Source organism: Penicillium odoratum, assembly GCF_028828045.1.
Source record: "Penicillium odoratum strain IBT 22623 chromosome Unknown utg000005l_segment0_segment0, whole genome shotgun sequence".
NCBI lineage: Eukaryota > Fungi > Ascomycota > Eurotiomycetes > Eurotiales > Aspergillaceae > Penicillium > Penicillium odoratum.
Genome location: NW_026643147.1, coordinates 4398876 through 4416772, shown reverse-complemented (window position 1 = coordinate 4416772; position 17897 = coordinate 4398876). Strand labels below are relative to the sequence as shown.

At 48.3% G+C, this 17897-nt stretch overlaps 6 protein-coding genes across 6 annotated transcripts; 3 read left to right on the top strand and 3 right to left on the bottom strand.

Moving 5' to 3' along the window:
- Positions 1–737: 737 nt before the first annotated feature.
- fhdA (putative transcription factor Tos4) lies at positions 738–2318 on the bottom strand (the record flags this gene model as incomplete). The annotated part of the gene is made up of 1 exon (XM_057141132.1): positions 738–2318. The coding sequence occupies one exon, from the start codon at positions 2316–2318 to the stop codon at positions 738–740; it is 1581 nt and encodes a 526-aa protein (XP_056995138.1).
- A 2142-nt stretch (positions 2319–4460) lies between these two features.
- On the bottom strand, positions 4461–5825 carry sun1 (SUN family protein UTH1; the record flags this gene model as incomplete). The annotated part of the gene is made up of 1 exon (XM_057141131.1): positions 4461–5825. The coding sequence occupies one exon, from the start codon at positions 5823–5825 to the stop codon at positions 4461–4463; it is 1365 nt and encodes a 454-aa protein (XP_056995137.1).
- Positions 5826–8661: 2836 nt separating this feature from the next.
- Positions 8662–9893, top strand: N7520_007196 (uncharacterized protein; the record flags this gene model as incomplete). The annotated part of the gene is made up of 2 exons (XM_057141130.1): positions 8662–8730; positions 8781–9893. The coding sequence occupies 2 exons, from the start codon at positions 8662–8664 to the stop codon at positions 9891–9893; spliced, it is 1182 nt and encodes a 393-aa protein (XP_056995136.1).
- Positions 9894–10246: 353 nt separating this feature from the next.
- On the top strand, positions 10247–11414 carry N7520_007195 (electron transfer flavoprotein subunit alpha/FixB family protein; the record flags this gene model as incomplete). Its single annotated transcript, XM_057141129.1, has 3 exons — positions 10247–10543; positions 10606–10774; positions 10837–11414. 3 exons carry the CDS (start codon positions 10247–10249, stop codon positions 11412–11414), a joined length of 1044 nt encoding a protein of 347 aa, XP_056995135.1.
- Positions 11415–11837: 423 nt separating this feature from the next.
- Positions 11838–15093, top strand: N7520_007194 (putative sister chromatid cohesion factor (Chl12); the record flags this gene model as incomplete). Its single annotated transcript, XM_057141128.1, has 3 exons — positions 11838–12057; positions 12115–14617; positions 14676–15093. 3 exons carry the CDS (start codon positions 11838–11840, stop codon positions 15091–15093), a joined length of 3141 nt encoding a protein of 1046 aa, XP_056995134.1.
- A 464-nt stretch (positions 15094–15557) lies between these two features.
- N7520_007193 (uncharacterized protein) lies at positions 15558–15911 on the bottom strand (the record flags this gene model as incomplete). The annotated part of the gene is made up of 1 exon (XM_057141127.1): positions 15558–15911. The coding sequence occupies one exon, from the start codon at positions 15909–15911 to the stop codon at positions 15558–15560; it is 354 nt and encodes a 117-aa protein (XP_056995133.1).
- Positions 15912–17897: the final 1986 nt, after the last annotated feature.

Sequence of the window (17897 nt, the reverse complement as noted above, 5' to 3'; positions counted from 1 at the left end):
GGTTATCCTTGGGCACAGCAGAGATGAAGTTGGAGTTTATAAGGTTGTAGATGCGGGGTTTGACGTTGGGACGTCAGTGGCGACAAACCAGGTTACTCTGAGCACGGTATGACGATGGCTGGAATTTGAGTACCGAGTACATAAGGTTGAGTATATGATACCCCAGGAAACACATTTTGATACAGCCCACACATAGTAAGGTATGTACAAGTAGGTATTGAATTCTACTGACCCACAGAGAGAATGATCTTGTGCTTCTTACCATCCAGGCCGAGATCACGAGTACATGGATGGAGTCATTAACTAATACTTTTTTGTTAAATTCAAGAGGTAAAACGTACAAGTCATAACAGCTTCGAAGCCTGCAGCAAACGAACCAGAAACGAGAGGGAAACAATAAGATACATGGTGGAGGACGATGATATAAGCACACCGGGATGGGGAACAGGTATCAGAATCAGAATCAGAACAGGAAAATAAACAGCCATTGAGATCAGGGAGACATCACACATCAAGACAAAGCCCTCTGCGAGGACACAAAAGGAACCACAGGCACACTGTCATATGATCGTCATGCTGGAACGAACGAGAAAAGAGATAAAGCTAGATTAAATCAGGGTATGCCTCACGCCACGCTATGCAAGTCACCGAACATCTAAGGGGTGACCAAGAACACTTCAAATATGTACTGAGGAAGCCAATCCAATGGACGGCCCCAGGAGACTTCTGCGGAAGATTTATTTGGGCTTGCGCCAGAAGTATTGCTGTGCAACGTCAGTGGGGAGTCTCTTGGAGGAGAGAAGAAGAGTGACACAAACCTTGTGCTGCTTACGGCAGTTGCGAAGACCAGGTTTCCGTAGGTTATTCACCACCGTCTCGCGGCGCATCTCGTCGTCATCGTCGTCTGGCACGTAGTAGAATTCGCTTTCGAGAGGCTTGCCAGCGGCATCCTTGCCTTCACGGGCGACCTTTCCGATACATTTGGTTGTTTCGAGGATGAACCGAATCTCAGCGCGAGATGGACCGGAGGCAGATGCACTGGATCTCCAGAACGAAGGAGGTAGGTTGTTCAAGATGGTGGAGAAGGGGGTGGAGGACAGCCGTGAAAAGGCCAATTGGTTAATTGCGTGGTTCCGAACTCGCTCCAGATCTTCTTCTTCCTGCTGAGATCGTTCCTTGATAGGTGTGGACTCGCGGACCTCTTGAGGCTTAGCGCACTGTCTAGGGGAGAGTGTGGGTTGGAGGGTTTGGGCGGGCAGCAAGCTCCGCGGTGATCTTGCAGAGCGAATTGGCGAATCATCGGCACGGAAAGCAGCCAAACGAGGAAGCAGATTATCGCCAAATGGTCCGAAAGAATGAACAATGGGGTCATTTTCCTCATCATTGTCGGAGTCTTCCTCGGGTCTACTGAAATCGCTTTGCAGAATAGCACTGGCACGGCGGGCACTTTGCGAGCTAAGACCAATAACAGTATTGTGACGTTTCAACGGAGAGGGTCCATCCTCATACACCACCACGGCGGCACGAGAACGAGAAGGTGTGAAAATAGGAGACGATGGAGGCAGTGTCCGTTGCACTGCTGGCGACGGGGAGACAGGAGAGGCCAAACGCTGGCTCTGAGGGAAAGGACTATCCTGCAATGCTCTTCGAGAATGTGTCTTTTGGGTTGGTGTGCCTTCATCCCAGGTTTGTTCCGAGTCCGTGGACGGGCAGTCTTTTCTATCAGCTTCATTACGAGGCCATTGCACCAAAACCCGAGCTTCGTGCACATCAATCATGATATCCGCATCTTTGATATCCGATGTGAATGTCTTTCCCTTGGCTAGATCATACTTCTTCCCCTGGCAGTGTATCTTGATTCCATTCCAGCCAATGCACATGATCTCAACTCTGTCCCGGTCAAAAGGATTCGGTGCGGGTTTATAGGTTGCCTTCACATGAACACGGGAGATCATTCTACTAGCGGCAAGCTGGTGGTGGCAAGAGGCACTTGATCGACCCATGAGAATGGGCTCTCCAGATTCGGGTAGCATGAGGGTGGGCACGGCGGACAGAGGGGCACGTTCGGAGGTAGCCGAGAAGGTACGACGCGTCAAGGGGTGAGCAGCAGCAATTCCTGGAGGAGAAGATGACATTATGTGGGTTGATGAGGTCGGTACCGGGGTAGGATATTTGACAGCTGGTTCGCGTGCCACACGCTTTTGGGGCCGAGGAAGAGAGGGGGATGAGCTTAAGGGTTCGAAGGCAGGCAATAGAGACGCCGGACGCTTCACGCCAGCGGCGGGACCCAAAGACAACCTTGAAGGTGAGGAATCCATGATGCTTAGGAAGTGAACAAGCCACACGAGCTCCCCTTTTTTTCAGACGAGAGGCTAGTCGAGCTCAAGAACTCGCGTCACCGCGTATCCTAGAACAGAACGAAAGTAAAATTGAAAAAGGAATTGGAAGTAGAGAGGTTGAGACAGCTCTCCTCAAGAGAAAGATTGGGGGGGAGGGGGGGGCGTCAAATTGAGAGGGGAAAGGGGAGGAAAGGCTGGAGAAAAGTTGAAGAAAGTGTGTGGTGGAATGCACTGGAGAGGGTCTCGTTCGCCCTGCGCGGAAATGCACGCTTACAGCCCGAGACGCGTTCGATAGGCGCCGACGAGGCTTCACAGGCTCCACTATGACTTCGCGGTCGCAAAAGAAAACTCACGCCTTCATTGTTAAATCATACTATATTGATACTACAAGTCAATTGAAAGGCCGCGTGGATTATAGCTATCTGAATATCTTTTTAGGTTGTAGTTGGTGATCTATACATGAAATCTGACAAAGCGCGTCCGCGTCTCAAGTCACGTGTCTCAAAGTGGATCGTGACCGACACGCGAGTATGACAGTCGGTATTTACCAGATACCAATTTGCATTCAACTTTCTTAAATCTTGCTCATTCGACGGAGATTTAAGTTACTAGCCCAACCTAATTGAATTGGGTTTTGAAAATTGAAGTATCTATAGTATCTGGCATTGTCTATACAATCTGATACTGATAGGACTCGGAACCAGTGCAATTTGAAGGGGATAAGGAAAATGCTTACCGAACCTTGACTAGTATATAATGTACAGAGCATACTCCATACAGGTTTTGGTTTTTGGGGGGCAAGCAAGGACGCGCTAACTCAATTTTTTTCCTAGTCGCGGGGCAATAACATACGCGTGGATACTTGGTAAGGTCACGCTAGGAAATACGAGATTTCCCATTGAATTGATACAGTGATTTGCGTATATAGAAGTTATCTTATATCCTTGGTATTTCATAAGGTTGCACCGCTAATATCAGTCAGTTTGAAGTTTTTTTTTCAAACAAATATCAAGACCCAGCAGACCACCGCTAACGAATAAAAAATTGCATATTTTCGTCGTCACTACTAGAAAATTAAATCTAGAGTAAAGGTTAAGAAAAAAAAAAAGCATTGAGGAAACCATTGCAAGGGGGAGAGAATGCTAGCCATGGATATACTAGGTAAGCCTGCACCCTCATACCTGCTGTACGTAGCTAGTAGACATGTACGGAAAGAGCCCTATGAGATTTTCCTCCAAACACAAATACCGTCTGTTATCGGAAATCTTTCTCCTAGCCCATCTATTCTTTGGCAAGCAGATCGTGGGCTGAGGACCTAGCAGCGAAGCATGAGGAATGATGCAAAAAATTGTTGGATGAATCACATTCCACCAAAATAAAAAGAAATGAAAATTAGAGCCTGAATGTGTGTTACCCTGGAGATATGAAGAATATAGTCAATTATGTTCTCAATTGTATGGTGGGATGTGTTGCTGCAGCCACCCAGCCGATGATCCGCTTGTCTCCACAAGTCCGAAAAATAGCTAGGTAATAAGTGCTCGACAGGGTAATAATTTTTGATAGTAGAATGGAATGAGAATTCAAATGAAATGGTAACATCGTAGCATACATCTCAAGTCATTCATAGGTCACTAGTCACTCGATGCCGGCGTCAAGTTTTGCTAAAGCTTGTGAAGCTCTTGAGCAGAAAATGATCGCAAAGAGCATCACATGTGGCAAGTCAAGCTATATGGGAGAAGCCAAATAAAGGATATTGGGATCAAGATTGGGTTGCACTTGAAGTGCTAAAGTAAATGAATCTAACCGAAAACTTCCCACGAGGGGACTCAGGGAAGATCGGTCAGTGTGAAGCAGAAAAAGTAACAAAGATTGAATTTCCCCCCAAGATAACACACATCAAGGCACAGGTTAAATAATGTAAGATACACAGAAGAAAGCAACCTTTCAAAGGTACAAACCATGATATGGACAGAAATACTGGAGAAGGTCAGCCCAAGGGAGGCCCTTGGATTCGCCTCCGCAGCGTGGTTTGATTGAAAGAGAAGAGAAGAGATTCATCCAAATCCGTAACACTTGGCCTTTGTCAGAATATAGAGATGAAGGCTTTATTATAGATAGCCTTTACTCGTACAGAACGTAGTAGGCGCTGCCGCTGGAGAAGCCGACAGTGCAACCGTTGGTGGAGCTGTCAATCAAGCCATCACTGTTGTAGAAGTTTCCAGCACCGTCATAGCTGCACTCGTCACTCAGGTCGTCACCAACAATCTTGACCTTGAAATCAAGATCAGCATCAGTGGTGGGCTCGTTCTTGAACATGGACAGGTAGGTGGTGCCATCAGTGTAGCCAACACCGAAGTTCATGGGGGCCCAGTTGCCCATGGTCTTGGAGCTGGAGCCCCACTGGCAACCGTCCTCGGTGGAAACACCCTTGTTGTTCACGTAGTACTGCGCAGAGGTGGACTTGCCCTCCCACTGGAAGTAGGTGAGACTGTTGGGGCAAGTGAGCTCGTGGGTACCACCGGCGGTGGCAGCCAGGGGAATAGTCTCGGACTCAGTACCGGGGTAATCGGTCCGGCAAATGGCAACATCCTGGCTCAGCTCGTTGCGAACCTGAACACCACCGGTACCCTGGATGCAAAGGGTGCTACCAAGTTCAGTGTTGGTGAGGTACAGCTTGCCACCCTCACACTTAAGACCACCAATAGACTGGCCAGTGGAGCCCTGGGTCGAGGGCCACTGGTTCTTTTGGTAACCGGCGGGACAGGCGTAGGAGCACATGCCTCCATCAGTACAGCTTTCACCGCTAACGGCGGTCACAATGTCGCTGACGATCTCGTCAACGAGGCTGACATACTGGATACCGGCCCAGCCACCGAGGCCGAGATAGTCGAGAGCAACAGCACCGTATGCGGAAGGGAACTCGGAGCAGCTGATCTCTCCATCGGGGAAATCAGCGTCGATTCCGGTGGCGCCAGAGCTGGCGGTGGAGGTGCTGGAAGCAACCGCATAGGAGCTAGAAGAGCTGGAGGTCACAATGCTGCTGGTGCTGGTGCTGGAGATGGTGGAGCTCGACGAAGAGCTGGAGATGACCGCAGAGGTCTGGACAAGCACCTCGGGAGTGTAGGTCGAGGTGGGAGTCGGGGTCGAGGTCGAGGTCGAGATAGAAGTAGAAGTGGGAGTAGGAGTGGGAGTGGAGGTGCTGACAGTGGTGCTGGTCGCGCAGGCGGCCGCGACAGCATCGCCGAGCCATTCCAGCTCGTGGTCTGCAAGACCCTCACAAGCCTGTTCGAGGCTGATCTTCTCGGTGGTACCGGAGTGCTCGGGGTCCAAGACAACGAATTCGTAAGTGGTAGGACCAGCAACAACGGCGGTGTCAATTTCAGTCTCAACAGCACGCTGGTGGAAGTGAGCGTGGCCGTGGTGACCATGGGCGGCCACCAGGGAACCCGCCGAAGCCAGGGTCAATGCAACGGAGTTGAACTTCATTGCGATTCGAGCGTTTCAAATTGGGATTCTACACAAGGAAACCATTTTGTCAGTTATCGCGATCATTTCCATGGCCTGTATTAGTGATCTGTTTGGAATTTGCGAATGCGCCGGCCAGCACAATATCCGTTGTATAGTCCAACCATCCCCCCGAGAGGTCCATCGCATCAAGCCAGTCGAGCCATTCACTCGGATTTCATTCGCATTATTCTCCCAGCTCTTTCTGCATTGGCCTGATGCGACTTTCTTCTCGGAGGTGGTGCCATTGGCGGTATCAAAATCGAAGAATCAGACGTACATCAGATCACGGTAAGTAAGTCGCGTTGTCGTAAAAGGGCTGTATATAAGTAGAGGATCGTTTGGAGCCAAAGAGCGACGGGAGATTCCTGGTAAAAAAATGAATGTGGTAGAGAGAATGAATCCCTCTGGTCGGATAGGAATACACAGGGTGAGGCTGGAGAGAAGCAGAAGGGAGGGAAAACGAGGGTAAGTAACCCCTGGGAGGGACCACGAGTTTACGCCAATACACTAACTAGTTACGGTTACAAGAGTCGCGGATCCACTCCATGCACTGTAAACAGGGGGGTGACTCTCTGTTGCTAAAGTGGAACCCTATAGAATCCTTACAAGGTTCGACTCAGGTACGGGTTTTTTCTTTTTTTTCCTTCTCTCCTGTTCCTATATCCCTACTAGAATTACCATTCATTACTCTTCAATTTTGTACTTCAAATTTCGTAACTTATTTCAACCTCCACTATCAGTGGGGTCAATTCTAGTCCAATTTCTTCTTTGTTTACAGCCGAAATTGCTCATCAGGGGTTATCCAATGATAAGTGTGGAACCACACTTTCCAGAAGTTACTCAGCATCTCATTCGTCGGCCAAGGAAATGATGTTCAGGAACACTAATCAGCGGCTAAAATACCTCCCGTTTCCAGGGAACCAAGGCATGTTTTAACCAAATTTACTTACCATCCACGTATTTCACTGGCTATTGAACTTTGAACTCTTTTGAGACTTTACGGTGATTTTTGATTTGATCTTTGATTTTCATTCTCATTTTAGAGAGATCGTCTCCCTCAGACGTTGATTCCATCCCATGCGCAAGTTTAATTTTACAATGATGATCCCACGCCAGGGGTTTTCTCTCCCTGGCAGCTAAGATCTTCGGGTCTCGGCAGGGAGGTCAAACAAAGTAACCCCAACATCCCAATCCACCTGATCTGCGGTTTAATTGTACAGAGTAGTTGCAGTAGTGCAATCCCTGGTTCCCCATTCGGGATGCTAGACCAGAGAGGGCACAGTAAGGTCTTAGTATGGGACCACGCAAGATGATGACTCCGCGAACAGCATTTTAATTAAATCCCCCGCCTTGTTAAGGCTCCCCGGCAGACACGCCTGAATCAGGTACCCAGCGGGTTCATATTAAACATAAAGGCTGTCGATCCGCAACAATTTCAATTGACCGCGTCATAGCCTCCTCGGGACAAGTGAGAAAATACACTAGAGCGGTAAATACACTGTCACGTACAAGCCGTCGGCTTTGCTTCTGCTTTCCGCATTAGCTTAATGCTGTGTGGCCTCAGTCACTCGTTCCTACATCTAATCGCCGTCTTGGTCGGCTTTGAGATATGGCCATTTTCAAATAGCAAGTCAATCCACTCCACCTGAGCCAAATATCGGTTACCTTGTACATCTGTTGGTGCCTTCCATCACACGGAGTTATCATTTTTGTAAAGCTGTCAACTGGTTAACTATAGTTAAAACTGCCTGTATCTAACCATTAGCTAAGTCACCAACTCGAAATCAGGACCTCTTGAGCCAGGCACCATCCAAGCGAACCCCTTAGGGTCTGATCTGGGGCCGTGTGGGCCGGATGCTTGCGTGGCGAGTTGGCTAGCGGTGTTTAGCTCTTTTCTTTATCTATGTGTGGGCCCAAAAGAGCGGATATCGTATTTTGAAAGGAGCCACGGTCCATCTTATGTGACCGGATGGGTTTCTATTTTGATGGGTTGAGACCTGTTCTATACATAGATACCTTTGCAACTACTGTATATGTAGTAGGGATGATTATCAGATTCAAGGTAAATCCTCCACCTGTGTACTTTCTGTCCCGTGGACATTATTAGTAGCAATCTCAGCCACAGTGATGTCTATTTTTGCCCTCGTGCCGCCGGTTATATCGACTGATAGTGATTATCGACTAAGCGAGCTTTTCAGGGTCTGAGATAATTCAAAACAGTGGCGTTTGGCTCAAGTAGCGCTAGGTCCTGGAGATACATACACTCCCGAGGCCGATTCATTGTTGAAACGCCTTCAGCACTTCTGCGGAACGGTCATGTGGGGACGGGATCTCACATCTCTTGATAACGAGGGGAACATGATCAATGTCAGGAATCTTATTCGGGTTTTTTAAAAGTTCCAACCACGTGAGCCATTCATTTTGTATTTAAGTAAGTGGTCGTTGAGACATCTACGTTTGATGTATACCGACTGTCAATATATATAATTGCATGTATCCAGTTCATTTACCCTCGGAGGTTCTATGGAGATATTATCGAACCGTCTGGGCAGCAAGCTTGAGAGTCCAGACCAAGAAAACAAATATCGCAGAAAAACCAAGGTCAAGATTTCAATTCTGATAATTGTTCATGGTGCAATCAATTCTCCCGTTTCTCCTTATATTTATCGGTCTCCACGTGATATTACAGCCTCAGGCTGCAAGACCCGGGGTCTGGACTGCCAAGCCGAAACTGCCACCGCCTTCCCGAGGAAAAAAAAAATCTTGATAACATCTCCGAAAAATCGGATTGGAGTTAAGACAGTAACCAGCCAAGATGCCGTCCTCTACTACCCTTACAACGAAGGTGACTTCGGGATCGCCTTATCAGCTGGACAAGCCTCAGGTTCGTGCAATTTAAGAAATAAAACTCGTTCGCATGCTAACTCTAGCCAGGTCTCCAAAGCTTCCTCCGTACTGCTGCGCCATATCAAGTCGAAGCAGGAGGAGAAGGAAAAATCCGCAACCAAGAAGACCCTGATTGGCGACAATGACTCAGATGATGATGAGACACCTCTCAACAACGAAGCCGTTTGGCTCATTCTCACCACCAAGAAGCATGTGGTTGACAAGAACCGCCTGAAGCCCGGAAAGATTAGCGTCCCGCACTCCCTGAACTCGTCGCCTTCGCTCAGCATCTGCCTGATCACTGCCGACCCGCAGCGTGGTGTCAAGGACATCATTGCAGATCCCGCCTTCCCCAAAGAACTTTCTTCCCGCGTCGAAAAGGTCATCGGCTTCAGCAAGCTGAAGGCCCGCTACCAGAGTTTCGAGAGCCGTCGCCAACTGCTCTCAGAGCACGATGTTTTCCTTGCCGATGATCGCATCATCACCCGCCTCGTGACTACCCTCGGAAAGATCTTTTACAAGTCGAGCAAGCGCCCAATTCCTATTCGTATTGCAGAGATTGAGAAGGTTGACGGAAAGCGGGTCAAGAAGGACCCCAAGCAGAAGCCCGCCAAGGAGGATAAGAGCGCCGCATTTGCCGCTCCCCTAATTGTTGCAAAGGAGATTGAGCGTACCCTGAGCTGCGCCTCTGTCCAGCTTGCCCCCTCCACTACTGCCGCCATTCGCGTTGGTTCTTCCAAGTTCACTGCCGAGCAGTTGTCCGAGAACATCGCCGCTGTTGTCCAGGGCATGACTGAGAAGTTTGTCACAAAGGGCTGGAAAAACTTGAAGGCCATTCACATCAAGGGCGCCAACACCATGGCGGTGCCTATTTGGCTGGCTAGTGAGTTGTGGGTGGAGGATGCCGACGTTGTGGAGGAGACCGAGACCCCCGCAATCGAGGGCGGCAAGAACAGCAAGAAGCGCAAGTCAGCTGGTGAGGAGAAGGCTATTGAGGGCAAGAAGACTAAGAAGTCCAAGTCCGCGGAAGACGAGGAGGAGGCCTCATCGGGAGCGGCACGGAAAGAGAAGCTCCAGCAGCTCAAGGCCAAGGCCCTTGAAGACGGAGAGACTGCAGCCACCCCCAAGGCGGACAAGAAGAAGAGAAAGTCGACCTCATGATTAGGAGTTTTTGTTTTACCTATAATGTTCTGCATGTAAAAGGTATTCTCGGCGTACAAAATATCACGTGTTTCATTTATTACCGAAAGAGCTCTAGGCTTTATGTAAATATCCATAATTAGGATCACATAGACAACTATAAAGTAACATCACCGTGACTATATTAGTATAGATCACTCACGTCATTGCCTCGTGCTTCTGATCAGCCTATATGAAGCCTGCATTAACCGAGTCCGACCTCGGGAGGCGGGTCTTGGCACTCCGGCGATAACCACACTCATCATCGCCGCAGATCGCCGAGATCTCAAACTTGACCTTCCTGGACCGACCATTTTCTTCACCAAACCGTCGCCATGATTCCAGTCGCCAGACACTCTGTCCTGCGGGCTGCCCGCTCGCAGATTTCATCTACTCGTGCTCTGAACCAGTCAGCGCTGGCCCGCCTACTCTCGACCCTCGCCGTCCTCGAACAGCGCGATGGCAAGCTGCAGAACTCTTCCCTTTCTGCAATTGCTGCGGCGCAGAAGCTGGGTGGACCGGTGACAGCTTTCCTGGCTGGCACTGGTATTAAGGGCACCTCTGCCGCTGAGGCTGCTAAGATCAAGGGTCTTGACAAGGTTATTGCGGTGGAGAATGATGCTTATGAAAAGGTGAGCTTATTGTTTCTAGTATAAAAATTCGACTTCTTTCTAAACAATTTTGCTCTTCATAGGGTCTTCCTGAGAACTACGCCCCTCTTCTCGTTGAAAACATCAAGAAGGGCGAATACACCCACGTCATTGCCGGACACTCGGCCTTTGGCAAGAACGTGCTGCCCCGCGTGGCCGCTCTTTTGGACGTCCAACAGGTCTCAGATATCACCGGAATCGAAAGTGAAGACAGTGCGTAAATCACAAGAGGTGGATTGACATGTGATCAGGCAGAGTGCTAACTGAAAATGTAGCCTTCGTCCGTCCCATCTACGCCGGCAACGCCATCCTGACCGTGCAGTCAAGCGACAACATCAAGGTCATTACCGTACGAGGAACCGCTTTCCAGGGCACCGAGATCGAGGGCGGATCCGCTGAAATTGTGGATGGAGTTGACTCGAACGCCCCCGGGCTGACTGAGTGGGTGTCCGAGGAACTGACCAAGTCTGAGCGGCCCGATCTCTCCACCGCAACCCGCGTTGTGTCCGGTGGCCGTGGTCTGAAGTCGAAGGAGGAATTTGATCGCATCATGCTTCCATTGGCCGATTCATTGGGTGCCGCTATCGGTGCTTCTCGTGCTGCCGTGGACAGCGGCTTCGCCGACAACAGTCTGCAGGTTGGCCAGACTGGTAAGAACGTTGCTCCTCAGCTTTACCTCTGCGCCGGTATTTCCGGTGCCATTCAGCACCTTGCTGGTATGAAGGACAGCAAGGTTATTGCTGCCATCAACAAGGACCCCGAGGCCCCCATCTTCCAGGTTGCTGATGTTGGTCTGGTGGGTGATCTGTTTGAAAAGGTGCCCGAATTGACAGAGAAGTTGAAAAACGCTTAGAGTGAAATTGTGGGGAATATCCGTTTTGATTTTTGTCTTATGCCATAACCATTGAGCAGGTTGCGAGCTTTTTGTTTTGTGTTCTATGAACCGTACAGTATACCACTGATTAGAGGACTTGAGTCGCATGACCTTGTCACTTTGCAATATAACATCTATGACTTCAAAAGTATAGTCCTCGGTAAAAAGAACAAAATATCATGAGAAATATATATGAATTATTTCTCAGTCCTTACGATCAATATCACTTTCATTTCATCATGAAAATCCTTTTAAATATAAAAAATTGAAGTAGAAAAGTCCAAATCACCTGAATAGGTTTAGCGTGGTCCCCAGCGCGCGTCGGCGCGTCTTCCCTATCAGAGGGGAATCACCAATTAATCCCCAGTCTCAACCTTCATGAAATGATCACCAAACGCTTGGATGCTTCCATCATCGCCGAATTTTCTTTCCTCGTTTGATCCCGCCCTTCAACTTCACTCGGAAGGCCCTGTTACGTTCAATCCACCATCTGAGTCGTTCTCCGACGACATCGAGGCAATCCACCAGCACCGTGTGGAACAGACCCGCAATAAAGTCGTGATTCAACACCGTTCTTGGGATTTATCGGATATATTTCGCAGTGACGACGATATCAGACCAGGTTTGCACCTCTAGACTGGTTAAGTGTGAACCTTGGCCCTAATATACCCGACTGTAGATACTCCGACCAAAGCTTCCGCCGCAACTCCTCGAGCAAGTACGCATGCGCCGAGTCGGAATCTTCTATTGCCATCTCTTCCGTCCTCACCTCCAACGGCGAGAATGCCGTTTATATCATCCCCTGGTGCTGCAGCGGCTAGCGATGCACAGAAAAGAAAAGCCGCGGAAGTTGCAAATCCACAAGCGGGTGAGCCTAAGCGTCAAAGAATTCTAGGAGGATTTGTCGATGACGACGAAGACGACGATGAAGATCTTACCGCTTTTCAAGACCAGGAATTGAAGAGCCACTTTGAATTGCCAGAGCATATCGAAACGGAGAGGTTCTCGAGCCCCAGGCTGTCAGAGCAGCCACAGAGTTTCGCTAGTGCACCACAACCGACAGAATTCGCGTCCACGACTTTGAATCCCCAATTGGAAATGACATCTCGACCTGCCCCGAAAAAATTCCAGATCAAAACATGCAACGGGAAGATACATACCATTCCTCTGAAGACAGCTCAGGCTTCTGTTTCATATGAGCAAATGATCGCTAGCCGATCTGAAACAGAGCCTGGAAAAGCGAAGAAGAGCTACTATGGAATTGAAATCCACAAGTTATTGGACGACGCAGCAAAAGATATGAGAACTTCAAAGCTTCCTCTACCGCCTCCAGTCAAGGCTTCCATTGAAAAGAACGAAGGAGACGCGAAAAAGAATAAGCTTGACTCCATGATGTGGACTGAGAAGTATCGCGCTCGCAAATTCACAGATCTTATTGGTGATGAACGTACTCATCGCTCGGTGCTGCATTGGCTAAAAGCTTGGGAACCGATCGTGTTCCCTGGCCTGGCTCGCTCCCGCAAGAAGAAAGTGGACCAAGAAGACAACGAGGAACGCATGCACAGGAAAGTTCTCTTATTGAGTGGACCGCCTGGGTTGGGAAAGACTACCCTAGCACATGTGTGTGCCAAGCAGGCCGGCTACGAAGTACTTGAAATCAATGCAAGTGATGAACGCAGTAGGGACGTGGTCAAGGGGCGAATTCGAGACGCACTGGGAACGGAGAATGTCAAGGGCTCAAATGTCGAGATCGGCGAGAACAAGGTACGCCGGGCCGCCAAACCTGTCTGCGTTGTGGTGGATGAGGTCGACGGTGTCGTCGGTGGAGCTGGCAGTGGCGGCGAGGGTGGATTCATGAAAGCCCTTATCGACCTGGTGGTACTTGATCAGCGCAACTCGAATCGATCTACCGAAAATGGTGGTCAATACGGCAAGAAACGCAAGGGAGACACCTTCCGCTTTCTCCGACCGTTGATTCTTGTTTGCAACGATTTGTACCACCCCAGTCTTCGGCCCTTGAGGGCCTCATCCATTGCTGAAATGATTCATGTTCGTCAAGCGCCATTGGAGAATGTCGTGCAGCGAGTCAAGAGCATTTTTGTCCGAGAGGGTATCCCCTGTGACAGTGATGCAGCCCGAAGGCTTTGCGAGGCTGCATGGGGATTATCAGCCCGAAGACAGCGCAACTCTAAGAATTCAGGGTCTGCCGAGGGCGATATTCGGAGTGTGCTTGTTGCCGCCGAGGGAGTAGCGCACAAGCTTCGAAACGAACGTATGGACTCTTTGCGATTGACTCGGAACTGGCTGGAGCAGCGGGTTTTGAGCGCGTCAACGGAAGGTGGTTCATTCTCCAAAGAAATGAGCCGCGGAGGTGTTCGTGAGATCGTGAATCGTGTCTTCACTGAGGCTGCAGGATTCACAGATGCTCCTGTCGGTAGAGACTCCTTCCAGGATCAATTCAACGGCCCTAATAGCCGGATCCCAGTCGGTGTGGCCGATTTGCGAAAACGACATGGCATCAATCGTCTACGGGAGATGATTGATTCTAGCGGCGAACATGACCGGTGTGTGAACGACTGTTTTGCCTCTTACCCCTTCCAACAATACCAAGATGATACCTTCCTCTCCAAACCGAACGCCGCCTATGAATGGCTCCACTTCCACGACTCGATCTCTTCCAAGGTACATGCCTCTCAAGAGTGGGAATTATATCCGTATATGAGTCAATCGGTGCTTGGGTTTCACCATCTTTTTGCAACCGCCAGTGGCAAGACTGAAGCTAATGATAAGGATGAGGATGACGACGACGCTGAAGAGGAGCATCCATTTTCAGGACCCAAAGCAGACTTTGCGGCTTTCGAGGCGCAGAAGCAGAACCGGGCTATCTTGACTGGATTTCATTCTTCCTTTTCAGCGCCGCTTGTTCGCTTGTTCCGGTCCCCTGATAATGTGATTATTGAGCTGGTGCCATACCTGATCCGTATGCTATCTCCAGATATCAAGCCAGTCATTATACGTGGCACTGGTGAATCGAGGAGCACTGCTACTGTCCGCAAAGAATCAGAGCGTGTCCTTGTCCAGTCTACGGTTCGAGTGATGGGCGGTATGGGTGTGACATTCGAGCAAGTCCGAGTGGAAAACGAAGGCGGAAGTCATGGTGGATGGGCTTACCGAATGGAACCGTAAGTGACACCCTTGTCGCATACGCATAGAATACATAAGACTAACAGATCATAACAGGCCCGTTGACTCGCTCGTGACATTCTCAAAAATTCAAGGTACCTCAATGGCAACCTCCAACGGTAATGCACCCGTTCGTTATGCGGTGCGTCAAGCCTTAAATCAGGAATATCTCAAAGAGACCATGCGAAAGCAATCCGACGTCCTAAGCGCATCGGCAAAGAGTGCAAGGGCAGCACTTAAATCCGCTGCCGAACAACAAGGTGACGTAGCCCAGCGAATCAGAGAAGACCTCGTCAAGCGGGACTTCTTTGGACGGGTGGTCCAGGAAACCACCGAGTCAACGGAATCGGGGGGTCCGAATCACATGGATGAAGGCTCGAAAGCCGGCCGCAAAGTTTGGGTTACTTTCCATGAAGGATTTTCCAATGCGGTGCGGAAGCCAATATCCATGGGGGAGCTGTTGACTGGGCTGTGAGACGATTTACGCTTGTCTCTTGGGATGTAGGTCAACGGCGTTCAAATGTTGTACTTGGCGCGTAGGTTAATGTTAAAATGTTTCTATTTCAATGTTCTGTTAATATCCCTTCTAAATATACTATCGACAGAATTTTTAGAAGATAAATGTTGCTTAATCTAACTAAATATGATGAAATGAGAGTAAAGGTGACAAAAACATAGTTTATCAATTTCCAACGCCTTATAATTTTGTGAATCGAGAAGATGAAAGCATCTTCATCCCATTAAGTCCATCCCAAATGACCAGTAAAACATCGGAAATTGCCAGTCGTAGATTATTATAAGTATTCAAGTCGTGTCGTCGTCAAAGCGGCAAGGCTCGTGCAAAAGAAGCAGAAGAGAGAAAAAAGAGAGAGATCGACGAGATGGATCAACGTCGAGGTTGGAGGTTGTATGGCAGGCGCCAAGGACGTATAGAGGAGCTTAGCGCATGGTGAGGTAGCTGGCAACAGCCTGGTTGTGCACGGCCTCGACAGCAGCCTTTTTGTCGGAATCCTTGATGTACTTGTGGTCTGAAGTCAAGATAATCTTGGACTTGGGACTCAATGAGTACCACTTCTTCTTGTTGCCAGCCACAGATTCCTTTAGAGTCGTTGCGTTGGAAACGGTGGAATGAATTGAGGAATTCTCAGAGAATGTGTTGGTAGAGCTCTTGTTTGAGGAAGCGCTGGATCGGTTCTTAAGCTTCTCCTTGATGAAGTCTTTGACGATGGGCCAGATTTCAGGGTCTTCTGGAAGAGCTGCGTTTTGGCGAGCGGGAAGGGAGAGGAGGTTCATGATGATGGTGGTTGTTGGTGGTTTGTTTGAAGGTGAGATGGTGAGATAGTTCAAGTTGAAGCTGGATATATGAAGATGAAGATAGATCTTTGTGTTTTGATGGATTGGAAATGTCATTTTGTTTGGGGAGGATAAGTGGTCTTATATAGATTCAACTCCGAAGTAAAGAAAAGAAAAGATTATAAAAAAAAATCTAATAAAAACCCCTCAGACCCACATGTCCGAGCCCATCATCATGAGTCGAAGCTCAAAATACTCCTTGAAGCCTGGAATCGACGTCAGAGTAAGCGGATGGTGGAGACCCGCGGCTTCGGACTTCACATCGGACTAGATCTCGGCGTTGAAAAGAAAACTCCAACCCAAACCCGAAACTGTAGACTACAATAGACCTCAATTTTACTCGAATTATTCCTTTACAGTTTCGGCTGTTCTGACTCGGTATACGAAGGCAACTAGACGACCAATTCCCCCTAAGTAAGAAAGGGCGTCCAGTAAGCATCCTCTACTATAGAGAAGTAAGGCCATGAGCCTCGAGCCTAAACCTAATTGGTGAGCCCGATGCTGCGGGCTCCTCATTCGGTAGTCGACATTGGGCGCTAAATTCCTGATCGTCCACCCTTATGTTCTGGACCCTCTTCCAACCAACACGAAAGGGCGCGATCGTGTTGAAAGCTTGCGCGGCATTAAGCCTACCTGGTCTATTGACTCATACGTCTTAGGCTCAAATGAGCCACGCTGATGCCTAAGCTTTATGGCAGCCTAGTAAATTTATTCTTGTCGTCATTGAAGCTTAGGAATCAAGCATCCATGTGATCATTCGTATACCCTATGCTCCCTTGAATCAAAGCGACTCCACTTCCCGTTAAAATCCATCCGCTAAAGAAATTTTCATCAGAGCCTCCACATGTTCCCGTAATATGGGTCTCTATAGAAACTTGGTCGCGGCTACCAGCGGCCATACTACCGGCCAGAACCTTTTCATAGAAAAATACGACATGATGTATGCTAAACGTACATGATGTCGATTTGCTTAGGCTAAACGGGATGTTTGTCATTGCCCAGGTACTTCCAAATTTCGAGTAAAAAGTGGAAGCTCCAATCATAGTTCATTGGGTGAATTCAAATTAAGAAAATCTAGAATCTGACGCCAGAACACGTGGTGCCAGCTACCTAGTCCGACATCTACTCCGACGGTTAGTCCGAAGGTTGATTTTTTTACTCCGATGCTAAGCCCGACCATAACTCAATGACACCTGATTGAGGCAAATTTGCTAGTAAACATTTGCACTTTGAAAAAAAATCCTGAATAAGGTGAATGTCAAAAACCACATTTTGGTATCGGACCTTTCTTTTTCTGATTGGTCAGATCATCGTGAGTCAATATTAGTAACCACGCCCTCCAAACTAAGAGATGACTCTTTGAAGTGTGTTAGATGCAGACAAGGCATTTGCATATACGATGATAGAATTTCGATCCATCAAATTGTCTACACTTTCGCTCTTTTAGCTTACCACGACATGGAGTTTTTCGTAAAACAAAGATATTGAGTGCGTTGTCGTGTCAGTGCTACCCCGCGTCCTGGATGAATGTCATCAATTCTGATCTGCGGATAGTTGGACCAGTTGACTGATACTGAAAACTGACCCATACATCTAAAACGTACGGTAGACCACAGTGAATGAGATAATTTACAGCTGGCTCATTATCTCAACAAGAACATTGTGGTCTGTAGTAGCTTGCTTTCTTAAAGTCTAGTTCTCTCTATATGATAGCTACATCTACATATAGTCCCTTCATGGAGTTATGACAATTTTCTTGACTTGATGACTGGAATATATATCTCATTGTCTGACGATCTAATTTTCGGTATCGTGATAATACAAGAGTTCTGTTTATTCGAAATTAGTAGAAACTTCTCTTAACTTTTGGTAATATCTATCAGCAAGTAATGGAATAGATTAAAATGGCGTTGTTGAGATAGTTGA